At 50.9% G+C, this 12,543-nt stretch overlaps 1 protein-coding gene and 1 non-coding gene across 2 annotated transcripts in view; both read left to right on the top strand.

The window, feature by feature from the left end:
* Positions 1-12,543, top strand: part of ARMH1 (armadillo like helical domain containing 1) — a 32,420-nt gene that overhangs the window by 4,642 nt on the left and 15,235 nt on the right. The window contains 9 exon segments of the mRNA XM_029082951.2: positions 153-217; positions 3,087-3,309; positions 5,741-5,809; positions 6,193-6,359; positions 8,233-8,336; positions 8,338-8,380; positions 8,383-8,429; positions 8,952-8,979; positions 8,982-9,035. Coding sequence (XP_028938784.1) covers positions 3,104-3,309; positions 5,741-5,809; positions 6,193-6,359; positions 8,233-8,336; positions 8,338-8,380; positions 8,383-8,429; positions 8,952-8,979; positions 8,982-9,035 — 718 coding nt within the window. The 5' untranslated portion in view covers positions 153-217; positions 3,087-3,103.
* LOC114805514 lies at positions 12,356-12,473 on the top strand. The gene has a single exon (XR_003753487.1). It is a non-coding gene; the product is annotated as a U5 spliceosomal RNA (small nuclear RNA).

Below are 12,543 nucleotides of genomic sequence, written 5' to 3'. Positions count from 1 at the left end.
CACAACCTGGTTTTCCTGTAACGGAACTGTTGTGCTGAAGGAGGAAGGCCTGGATATGGTTGTGAATGCGGGTATGATGGCCACCCCGTTAGTTTATCTTTCCCCTGATGAGCAACCTACTACTTACTCCCCTTTGTTCCCTCTATCTCCAGGCCATTAAAAGCAAGATCATCATCGTCAGCGATCACCTGGTGGGTTACTGTCACAGGACTCTCAGGTATGGGAGAGCTAATGTTGATGTAACAGTAAGTGGGTTATTCTTATTTTTCTCCTCATGGTATTTGTTAAGCCGCTACTATGTGCCGGGCACTTTATTCAACACCGGGGTAGCTACGAGCTAATCCAGGGTGGACGCAGCCCATGACCCACGTGGGGGCTCGAGGTCTTAAACTCCATTTTCCGGGTGAGGGAACTGAGGCACAGAGAAGTGCAGAGGTCACAAAACAGACAAGTGGAGGAGCGGAGATTAGAACCCAGGCCCGGGCTCTGTAATCCGCTAGGCCACCTTGCTTCCCCAGATTCTAATTCTGGCTCCGATACTTGTCCGCTGTGTGACCCTGGTCAAGTCACTCCACTTTACCTCATCTGTAAAATGGGGATTAAAGCCGTGAGCCTCATGCGGGGCATGGACCGCGTCCAACCTGATTACTTGGTGTCTACCCCGGCGCTTAGAACGGTGCCTGACACATAGTGAGTGCTGAACCAGTGGCCGTAAAAAAATAAAACAAGTGCTGATAACGAAATGCTGGCTGGCCACCGGGACATCCCGGGGGATGTATGATTCACTTAAGTCCTCCGTGCCTCAGTTTCCTCATCTGTAAAATGGGGATTAAGCCTGTGAGCCCCATGTGGGACAGGGACTGTGTCCAACCCGATCAGCACCCCGGGGGGGTGCATTTCCTGGCAGAGCAGCCCCCCACGTCCTCTAAGGAATCCCAGATCTAATCCCGATCACCGCTCCCTAATAAGAGTCCGAGAGCCGGGGACGGGGTGGGGGGAGCCATCAATATCTCAGGTACATGTAAGGAAATGTTCATTTAGAATCAATCTTGGGATGTTTCAGACTGTAAAGTCCCTCTAACTAGATATCTGGCGAAGATGTAGAAGCACTTTATGGGCCTGTAAATTTCATGTTGAGCGGCCCCGGTGAAATACACGTTTCCTCCACACACAAGCCAATCTGTCCATATCAATCACGGCCCCCGCAAGTAATGTTTCACAAATATTCTGTAAATCACAGAGAACCCCATGCTAATGTGAAATATGACTTTCACTTGACGGTTAGACAGAAGACTCCAACATGACTCTTTCCCATCAGCACTAACATTTGTTATGGCTAATAACACTTTCAATCACAACTATTTTTGGAAAACGGGTTTATTTTAAACCTCTCCCTCGAAGGATAGACTGAACACACTTTCCCAAGGACACAGACTCCTACAAACCATAGCCCATTAATCTAACTATGAATCACTGAGGGTTTTTTTTTCTTCTCTCCCAAGCGCCATTTCTCTGGCCAACTTTTTAAAGTTTAAAAAAAACCCAACCCAAATTCAAGTTTGAGAGTCTTTGATCCGGGGACCGTGTCTGCTAATTCTGTTGTCCTCTCCCAAGTGCTTAATGCAGAGCTCCGCACATAGGAAGCAATCAAATACCATTGAGTAAAAAGAATGAAAGCCCCTTTGTGGGTCAGGAACAGGTTCCGTGCTTCTGTTGCGTTTGCCAAGCGCTTAATATCACTTTCTAGGCACCCAATAAGTACCAAGATGACCACCCACCTAATTCTACTAATCTGGGGGCTCCTAGAGACGGTGGGACTCTGATATCCCTAGGGGTGAAGGGCAGGATAAGAAATAGTGAAAAGTAGTGGAAAAAGAATGGAACTGAGCGTCGGTTCATACATTCGTTCATTCAATCCATCGTATTTATTGAGCACTTACTGTGTGCTATGCTCTGGTCCCAGCTTGTCCCCTGGCCTGCTGAGCAACCTCTACCTCTCTGGACCTCAGTTTCCTCCTTTGTAAAATGGCCTCCCCATTCAATCAATCAACGGTATTTATCGAACGCTTTCTATGTGCAGAGCAATGTACTAAGCGATTGGGAGAGTAAGCTACAACAGGATCAGCAGACACGTCCCCTGGCCATATGAGCTTACACGTCTTAGACCCTGAGCCCCTTTGGGTCATCTTGTATCTATTCCCAGCATTTAGGACAGTGCTCGGCACAAAGTAGGTGCTTAATAAATAACCATTAAAAAAAAAAAAGAAGGCAGAACGGTTAATCCCCACCACCCTAATAGTAATAATAATAATAATGGTATTTTTTAAGTGCTTACTATTTTCCAAATAGTTGGGTAGATAAACACTAATCAGGTCGGAGACAATCCCTGTCCCTCTTGGGGTTCATGGTCCAAGTTCATTCATGCATGCATTCAATTTATTCAATCATATTTATTGAGTGCAGAGCACTGTACTAAGCATTGGGAAAGAACAATTCAGCAACAAATAGAGATAATATCTACCCCACAACGGGCTCACAGTCTAGAAGGGGAGAGAGGGACATCAAAATAAGTAAACAGGCATCAATAGCATCAATATAAATAAATAGAACTCTAGTTATATACATATCATTAATAAAAGAAATAGAATAATAAATACGTTCATATATACACAAGTGCTGTGGGGCGGGGAGGGGCGTAGGACAGAGGGAGGGAGTCGGGGTGATGAGGAGCAGAGGAAAAGGGGGGTAGAATAGGTGTTGAGTCCCCTTTTTACAGATGAGGGAACTGAGGCACAGAGAAGTGAAATAGCTTGCCCAAGGTCACCCAGCAGGCAAGAGGCAGAGCCAGGATTGGAACCCAGGTCCTTCTGATTTGCAGGCCCGTGCTGCTTCCCTACCGCTGCCCCAGGGTCCCCTAAAGTAGCCCCACAGCGAGCCTCTAGGCCTCAACCTACCTAGGAGGTCGAGCCCGGCTCAGAGCGACGCCAGGGAGCAGAGAACACGAGCAGGCAGCGCTTCCGGGGTGAGTTAGAATTCCCACCCGTGGGGGCTCCGATCATCCGTCCTCTCGGCCTTCCCTCCCGCAGGTCCATCCCCGCCGATCATGACGTCCATAAAAGAGCAGGCCGCCATCAGTAGGCTCCTGGGATTTCTCCAGGATTGGGACAGAGCCGACCAGGCTACGAGACTCCAGATCCTGGATAACTTCATCGAAATCAACGAAGGCAAGACGGCCCCCGAACTGGAGCAGGAGTTCTCCCAAGGAGCCAGCTTGTTTCTGCTGCGCCTGAGTACCTGGCTCAGGTTGTCGTATCCTTTTCCGTTCCAGGGAGGGTCTCTCCTTTCCAGGAAGAGGAAAGGGAGCCTAACCGTCAGGCACAGAGTCACCTGGACTCTTGGAAAAAAATAGGAAAGGGATTTTTTTTCGGCACTATGGATACTGTCCCAGAACACTCCGGGTCTTGGGCGTTAGAAGACTAAATTAGTCCAAGCCCATCGGTCAACTGATAGTATTTACTGAGAGCCTCCACGGTGAGCAGAGCACTCTCCTAAGCGCTTGGGAAAATACAGTGGAGAAAAAAGAGGTGGGCCCTGCCCTCGAAAGTTGCTAATTTAGTACAGGAGACGAGCAGACCCAAATGATTTCCAGTTAGAGGAGCAGGAGGAGAAATAAAGTTCCCGCTGATAATAACAAGTCGTCTCCTAGCGGACAGATCACTGGCCTAGTGGATAGAGAAGGACCTGGGTTCTAATCCCTACCCCACCACTTGTCTTCTGGGCAAGTCACTTCACTTCTCTGGGCCTCAGTTACCTCAACTGTAAAATGGGGTTTAAACCTGTGAGCTCCGTGTGGGACGGGGACTGATTAGCTTGTATCTACCCCAGGACTTAGTACAATGCCGGACACATAGTAAGCACTTAGCAAATATCACTAATAAAGTAATTAAGGTAAGTAATTAAGTAGATCTCCTCGATCGAGTGGTACGGCGGTGCTCGTGACGACTGTTGAGACGACATGACCGGGTGGTGGAATTTAATCGGGGAAAGTTTTCTGGAGGAGTGGGATTGCAGGAGGGCTTTAAAGACGGGGACTGCTGTGGTCTGGTCAAGGAGGAGGACGTTCTGGGCGGGGAGGGGAAGGGAATGAGCAACAGAGTGAGGAGATGAGTTTGGTGATTGCTTTCAATCTTAATCCTGTCTTCTCCGGTGCTGTTCTCGCCTCCCCACATAATGTCTCTTTTCACCTTCTGTTAAACACTGCTAATAGACCCAGGCAACCCCTAAGGAACTGTACTAAGGAGCCGAATTTATACAGGGCAGCCCTAATTGTAGGTCAAAAATCTTTTGCGGGATCCACATGCCGCTAAAGAGCCGGAGCGAAATCTGCCATATCAGCCAGCTGACAATGGGAGATTTGCTACTAATGCTTTTTTCGAAATGGCAATTCATCCCAGGAGGACTTGAAAACATCGCGCGACGGTCACGCTGACCAGGATTCTGCCCTGTAGGATAGCATCCTCATGAAATTCCTCCCTCATTGGCCCAGTGGCCTGCTTGATTGACAGCTGCCCCCAGATAATAATAATAACGATGATGACATTTGTTAAGCGCTTACTATGTGCCAAACACTGTTCTGAGCGCTAGGGAGGATACAAGGTCATCAGGTTGTCCCACGTGGGGCTCACAGTCTTAATCGCCATTTTATGCAGTTGAGGGAACTGAGGCACAGGGAAGTGAAGTGACTTGCCCAAAGTCACCCAGCTGACAAGCGACGGAGCCAGGATTAGAACCCATGACCTCTGACTCCCCGGCCCGGGCTATTTCCACTGAGCCACGTCGCTTCTCAGATGCCTGCAGCTTTGGGCCGCCCCCTCGACCCATTACCGAGAAGCAGCATGACGTAGTGGGTAAAGACTGGGCCTGGGAGTCAGGAGGTCACGGGTTCTAAACCCGGCTCCGCCACTTGTCTGCTGTGTGACCTTGGGCAAGTCACTTTGCTTTTCTGTGCCTCAGTTCCCTCATCTGCAAAATGGGGATTGAGACGGTGAGCCCCATGTGGGGTATGGACTGTGTCCAACCTGATTACCTTGTATCTACCCCAGTGCTTAGTTCAGTGTCTGGCACATAGTAAGCGCTTAACAAATCCCACAGTTATTATTATTATCGCTGACCTGCCGGGACCCCGGAGACAGCGGTGAGATCCTTCTGATAGCAGAAAGGTGGGATGAAGTGCCTTTCGATCAGGGAGGCAGGCCCACATCAGGGAAGACTTGGAGGCGGCCCAAATGACTCGCCTCATTGCCGGCCCTTCAGAGCCTTATCAAAAGTCCATCTCCAAGAGGCCTTCCCTGACTAGGCCTTCCCTGACTAAACCTTCCTGTTGTCTTCTGCCCCTTTTATCCATCCCCCCCAGCCCCACAGCGCTTATGTCCAAATCTGTGATCGTATTCATTTATATTAATGTCTGTCCCCCCCCCCCCCCCGTTTGGTGCGGGCAAGGGAACGTGGCTGTTGATGGTTATATTGGACTCTCCCAAGCGCTTCGTACAGCGCTCTGCGCACAGCAAGCGCTCAGTAAATACGACTGACTGACTGACCGCTCTGGGGGTCGGTCGAGGTGGCTCATCTGCTTCACACGCTGTGGTCACCGAACCGCCTCCGCGCTGTGGTGCTCGACCCTAGTAGGGTCCGGTTTCTGCCGAAATGATCTGGGGAGTGCGCTCTTTAACCCGTCGAACAGCTACATGTTTGGTCCCTGCTTAAAGAAGCTATTAAAGGCCATTAACATCTTCTTATCAGCGACCAGCAGGTGAGCTTATTTATTTTATTCCAGTTTATTCCGGTGTAACTCCTTTTCCTGCTGAGGAAGATAAGGGGACATTCTACTCGGGGAACCACCTCAGGAAGCGACCGTTTGACATCGTTAACAGGCTCAGTGTGTTTTGTGTGAGGGTTTAGACATTTTGGAGAGAGAGAGAGAGAGACAACTCCACTTCCCGCTCCCACCCAGTTTTAATTGAATGTGACATTCTTCACTTCCTGCCCTAAGCTTTGTGCTTGTAGTAACCATTCAACAGCCGCCTCTCCTCGCCCAGAGCGCAGCGGCCGCCATCCCCGAGGGGAAGCCGTAAGATGTCGAGGGGATCTTTTAGCGTCGAAGATGCTTTTCATGTGCTCCTCCCTCCCGCCCAGCTACCACTACCTCGTAGAGTTCCTTGAGGTTGGCGGTGTCTTGACCCTCTTGGAGATCCTCGGGTTGGAGACGCTGCAGGAAGAAGACAGAAAGGAAGCCATCAAGTTACTCCAGCTGATCGCCAACGCCGGCAGGAAATTTAAAGAGCTCATCTGCGAAAGTTACGGTAGGCGGCCGGAGCTTGGCCCCAGCGCCTGGATAAGCGGAATGATCAAAGGGGCTGTCGCTGCATTTAAACTCTTGTCTCCCCGGGGACCCAGAGTTGGGCAGCAGAACACAATAGCTCCTTCACAAAGGCCTCCTCTACCTTACGGGTGCGGAGAGGATTTTCTAATCAAGGCTCTGAGATCATGCGTGTCTGGCACTGGGCGCCCTTTCTGAAGCACGTTCAATCCGTTCCTGCAGCCTTGGCACCGCTAGGCAACGGCTATTGTTCCTTTCCCCTCCGAATTCATCCAACCCTACTCCCGGTCTCCCCGGGAGCGATTCTGAAACCGCATTTCCCTTTTAAAGACCCGTTCCCGCCGGAAGCCTTCTAAACGCGCCGCGCGAACCGAAGTCCGCTTTGGATTTCTGGGTTTGAAACATCCGTGCGGGAGCCGAAGGAGCGTTTGCAAATCGGATCCCCCGTCATTCCTTCAAGCAGAAAATCCGTCCCACCCCTTGGACAGGAGCTGCACAGAGCACGGAGCGAGAAGTAGCGTGGCCTAATGGATAGAGCCCGGGCCCGGGAGTCAAAAGGCCAGGGGTTCTAATCCCGCTTCTGCCACTTGTCTGCCGTGTGACCTTGGGCGAGTCACGTCACTTCTCCGTGGCCCAGTTACCTCATCTGTAAAATGGGGGTTAAGACTGTGAGTCCCACATGGGACGCGGACCGCGTCCAACCTGATTTGCTTGTATTCCCCGGGCCACCGATCGGGTCAGTACAGTCAGTTCTCCCTGCTCGCCAGACCCTTTTCCATGTCAGGCCTTGCGATTGGTAGATCTAGGCTGATCCAAGCACTTATCATGTGAGCCGGGAACATATCTGCCAATTCTGTTCTGTTGTGCTCTCCCGAATGCTCAGAAGTAGAGTGGTCTCCACTTAAATATGATTGATCGATTGAGTGATCGTCTCCCGCCTTGACTACTGCATCGGTCCCCTCGCTGACCCTGCTTCTCCCCTCTTCCATCCGTACTTCTCTCTGCTGCCCAGATCGTTTTTCTAAAATAGCGTCCAGTCCTCGTCTCCCCGCTCCTCAAGAGCCTCCGGCGGTTCCCCGTCCACTTCCACGTCAAACTTCACGCCCTCGACCTTGCAATACTCAATGAGCTCGTCCCCTCTTACCTCACCTCACCGCTTCCCTACTTCGGCCCAGCCCGCCCACTCCCCTTCTCTAGCACCAGCTTGCTCACGCCGCCTCGATCTCATCTCCCTCACCGTTGATCCCTTTCCCACGTCCTCCCTCTGGCCTGGATCTCCGTCCCCGTCACCCCTTTCCCCCTCACCTTTCGAGCCTTCTTAAAATAACGTCTCCTCCAAGAGGCCTTCCCCGATTAAGCTCTCTTTCCCCCCAACTCGATCTCCCTTCTGCATCGCCTATGCAAGTTGATCTGTAACTTTAATATGCACCCTACCCTCAGCTCCACCACACGTATGTCCCGATCCCTACCGTATTGTCAGTCATATTGATTGAGTGCTTCCTCTGTGCAGATCACTGTCCTAAGCGCTTGGGAGAGAACAGAATAACCAAGTTGGTAGACACGTCCCCGCCCATATTAATGTCTGCCTCCCCCTCTAGACTATAAGCTCCTAATGGTCGGGGAATGTCTCTACCAACTTGGGACGGCGCTCCGCACACAGTAAGCGCTCAATCGATCCGTCAGTCGGCGGCATTTATTGAGTGCTTACCATGTGCAGAGCGTTGTGGAATAAAAAGGACTTAACAGACACGTTCCCAGCCCCAAACGAGCTTCCAATCCAGAGAGGTACTTGCAGTCTAGAGTAATAAATAATCAATAGTTAACACTCATCAATGGATCGATCTTCCTCTGCCCAGGGGTGCGAGCAGTCGCGGAGTTTTGGCCAAGACGAGTCAGAGGAATGTCAGGAAGAAGCACAGATTCTCTTGGAACTTCTTTGGTCCACGGAAATCCCAAGTACCCAGAAGCAAGTGTACAAAGGTCTGATTGCACTGCTGTCCTGCACCTCCCCAAAGCCCAGCAACTCACTCTGCAGACGCTCAAAGTCGCCCAGGTAAGCGGCGCCTGTCCCGTATAGAATCGACGCAGTTGTGGCTGAATCTGGAGAAAACCCCCCAACACTGTGCAAAAAAGCAAAGCCAAGCTGGCTCCCCTTCCGCCCGTCCAGCACCGAATTGATTCGGGCCCTTAGCCGTGACCCCTCCGGCCCGAGTTATATAATAATCATAACGACTGTCGTATCCGTTAAGCGCTTTCTCTGTGCCAAGACCGTAATAAATGCTGGGGTAGATACAAGATAAGTCCAAGTAGGAGAGAGACGGGTACCGTATCCCCATTTGGCAGGGCAGGGAACTGAGGCTCGGGGAAGCGAAGCGACTCGCCCCAGGTCGCCCGGCAGGGTAAGTGTCGGAGCCGGGATCAGAACCCAGGTGGCTTAGATGGAGGAAGACGTCGGCCCGACTTGAGAGAGCCGCCAGCGGGACGCGCGGGTCACTGAGGAGTTGCCCGCAGATATCTGGTTTTTGGCTACTTCACTGGCCTGAAGATGGACTGTCTTGCTCATTGGCCTTCTCAGGAAATTGTGGGAACATCTCACCCCTGTACTCGGAGGCTGTCCTAGAGGTGCTGCACACTATTCATCTGGATGTCCAGTATGAAGGTAAGGAAGATACTTGGGCCAAAGCAAAAAGTTTTATTCTGCGGTGGACACAATCCAAGGAAGGCAGGTCTCCAGGAATCTGCCAGGATTCCCTAACGTGACCATCTTTTTTGTTTTTATGGTATGGGTTAAGCGCGTATTTTGTGCCAGGCCCTGAGAAGCGGCGTGTCTCAGCACAGGTTTAGGATCAGAGTCATGGGTTCTAATCCTGGCTCCGCCGCCTGTCAGCTGTGTGACTTTGGGGCAAGTCACTTAACTTCTCAGTGCCTCAGTTCCCTCGTCTGTAAAATGGGATGAAGACTGTGAGCCCCACCTGGGACCACCTGATTACCCCGTATCTACCCCAGCGCTTAGAACAGTGCTCGGCACATAGTAAGCACTTAACAAATACAACATTATTATTATTATTCTAATCGCTGGGATAAGTACAAGGTAATCAGGCTGGACACAGTCCGTGTCCCACATGGGGCTCACAGTCGTAATCCCCATTTACAGATGGGGGAATTGAGGTCCAGAGAAGTGAAGCGACTTGCCCGAGGCCACACAGCCGGACTAGAGCCCGGGTCCTTCTAACTCCCAGACCGTGATTTCCAAAAATAACTCAAGTCGCATCTTAACCGCCTCCCTCTTCCTGGCCACTGTGATGGCGAGAGGGATTGAGAGGGGACTGTGAAAAAAAGCTGCATTCTTTCACCAGGGTTGTTGAACCTGGTTTCCCGTCGCTCGGAGAGCAAGGTCAGGGGTTTCTTTTAATCGTTCTCCGCGGCTGGAAGAGGTGAGCCAAAATAACATGTTTTTCCCCGTTTTTCCCGTCATTCCCGCTGATCGTTTGCCCAGCGTTTCTGTTCTTACCGTGTGCTTACCTTGGATACATAAAATAGCTGTGGGGGGCAGCCTCTTAAGTGACTAGCTCGATTCACCCTGAGCTTGAACCTTGCCAGGTGGGACAAGTGTTTTCAAAATGTGACGCAGCAGGGGGGTCCCTGCTGCTTCCATTAGACCCGGACCCCCCGGTGGGGAGGAAGGGGGGGAAAAGGGATTATTTAAGATGTTTGAGGCGTGAGGGTAAATGGTGACCTTGTGATGGCAGAAAATAGATTTTTTTTCAGAAGTGTGACTTGAATGGGGAGCGTTGTTAATTGATTCATTCAGTACAAGGGGGATATAGTTCAGACACCATTTCTGCCCCATCCAGGGCTTCCAGTCTAAGGGTCAGGGTGGGTGAGCGAGGCTGACAGACCAGAAAAGATGAAAATGTTAAAAACGAGAAGAGCAAGTGTTCGGAGAGGGCCTGGGGGTCGAGAGGACCCGGGTTCTAATCCCGGATCCCCTACCTGAGAAACAGCATGACGTAGTGGAGAGAGCAAGGGCCCGGGAGCCAGAGGGTCATGGGTTCTAATCCCGGCCCCGCCACTTGTCTGCTGTGTGAACTGGGGCGACTCACTACACGTCTCTGCACCCCAGTTCCCTCGTCTGTAAAATGGGGATTGAGACTGGGAGCCCCATATGGGACAGGGACTCTGCCCAACCCGATTTGCTTGTACCTACCCCAGCGCTTAGTACAGTGCCTGGCACATAGTACGCGCTGAACAAATGCCATGATTATTGTTACTGGGCAAGTCCCTGAACATCCCTGTGCCTCAGTTACCTCAACTGTAAAACGGGGATTAAAACTGTGAGCCCCATGTGGAACATGGATTGGGTCCAACCTGATTACTCTGAATCTACCCCGAGCTTAGAACAGTAAATGCTTAATATGGTGCTCTGCACCCGACGAGCGCTCAATAAATACGATTGAATGAATGAATAGTGCCTGATACATAGTAAGCACCTAAGAAACACCATTAAAAAAAGGAAAAAACAGGGCTTGATATATAGTAAGTCAGTGCTTGGCACATAGTAAGTGCTTAAAAAGTACCATTATTATTATTATTATTGTTATTCACTATTATTTTTATTACTACGGTAGCTGCGAAGTGATTCGTATGATTCTCGAGAAACAGCGTGGCTCAATGGAGGGAGTCCGGGCTTTGGGAGTCAGAGGTCACGGGTTCTAAACCCGCTCCGCTGCTTGACAGCTGTGTGACCTTGGGCATCACTGCAGTGTGGCTCAGTGGAAAGAGCTGGCCTTGGGAGTCAGAGGTCATGGTTCAAATCCAGGCTCTGCCCTTGTCAGCTTTGTGACTGTGGGCAAGTCACTTCACATTCTGTGCCTCAGTGACCTCATCTGTAAATGGGGATGAATACTGGGAGCCTCACATGGGACAACATGATGACCCTGGATTCCCCCAGCGCTTAGAACAGTGCTCGGCAGCATAGTAAGCCCTTAACAAATAACCAATATTATTATGAACGTTATTAATAACTGGGTCCTCAGTTCCCTCATCTATAAAATGGGGATGAAGATTGTGAGCCCCCCGTGGGACAACGTGATGACCTTGTATCCCCCGCCCCAGCGCTTAGAAGAGTGCTTGGCACATAGTAAGTGCTTAACAAACACCACCATTATTATTATTATTATTATTGACTGAGCAGTCTACTAAATTTTCAACGAGCAGCGTGGCTCAGTGGAGAGAGTTTGGACTTGGGAGTCAGAGGTCATGGGTTCGCATCCCCGGCACTGGCCCCTTGTAGCCGCGTGACTGTGGGCAAGTCACTTCACTTCTCTGGGCCTCAGTGACCTCATCTATAAAATGGGGATGAAGACTGGGAGCCCCCCGTGGGACAACCTGATGACCTTGTACCCGCCCCAGCGCTTAGAAGAGGGCTTGGCACATAGTAAAGCGCTTAACGAACACCACCATTATTATTATATTATTACGGGCTGGGGTTTCTTGCCATTGTTCTTGTCCGCCCGTCTCCCCCGATTAGACTGTAAGCCGTCAAAGGGCAGGGACTGTCTCTGTTGCCGACTTGTCCATTCCAAGCGCTTAGTCCAGTGCCCTGCACAGAGTAAGCGCTCAATAAATACTATTGAGTGATTGAATGAAGTACGATTTTCTTCCTCAGGTGAGGAAGGGGCCGGCCGAAGCCGCCCAGCGCTGCGCAGAGGGGCGAGCCGTTTGGGGGGGGGAAAGGGCTCGGGCCCATTTGCCTGCCCCAACAATAGCCCCCGCGGCCCCCGGGGCTTGACATCGCGAAAATCGAGGCCCCGCTTCCTCGGCCCGACTAGGCCTCACTCCCCGGCCGCCATTTTCCCTAACAAGGTCGCTTTCTGTGAGGGGAAGGGGAAAGAAAATTGAAAAAGATGGACATTTCCCTCACCCTAACTTACAGAAGGAGTTACCTCAGACGCTGCATCAGCGGAGGCACTCGCCATTATACTCTCGTTTCTCCTCAGACCGAATAAATTTTTCGCCTTTTACTAAAAGATTTCCGTGGGGAGGAACCGAAACGAGTTAACACACCAATTTTTTGAGACCTCACTTCGGTGGGGTGATGATAATTTGTGAAGAAAAGATTATTCCTGGGGGTGTGTGGCGGCTTTTGCTAGTGGTGAGGTAAAAAG

The sequence above is a fragment of the Ornithorhynchus anatinus genome, chromosome 18 (genome assembly GCF_004115215.2).
Source record: "Ornithorhynchus anatinus isolate Pmale09 chromosome 18, mOrnAna1.pri.v4, whole genome shotgun sequence".
NCBI lineage: Eukaryota > Metazoa > Chordata > Mammalia > Monotremata > Ornithorhynchidae > Ornithorhynchus > Ornithorhynchus anatinus.
The sequence above is the reverse complement of the archived record's forward strand: the minus strand, read 5'-3'. Positions and strand labels throughout refer to the sequence as shown.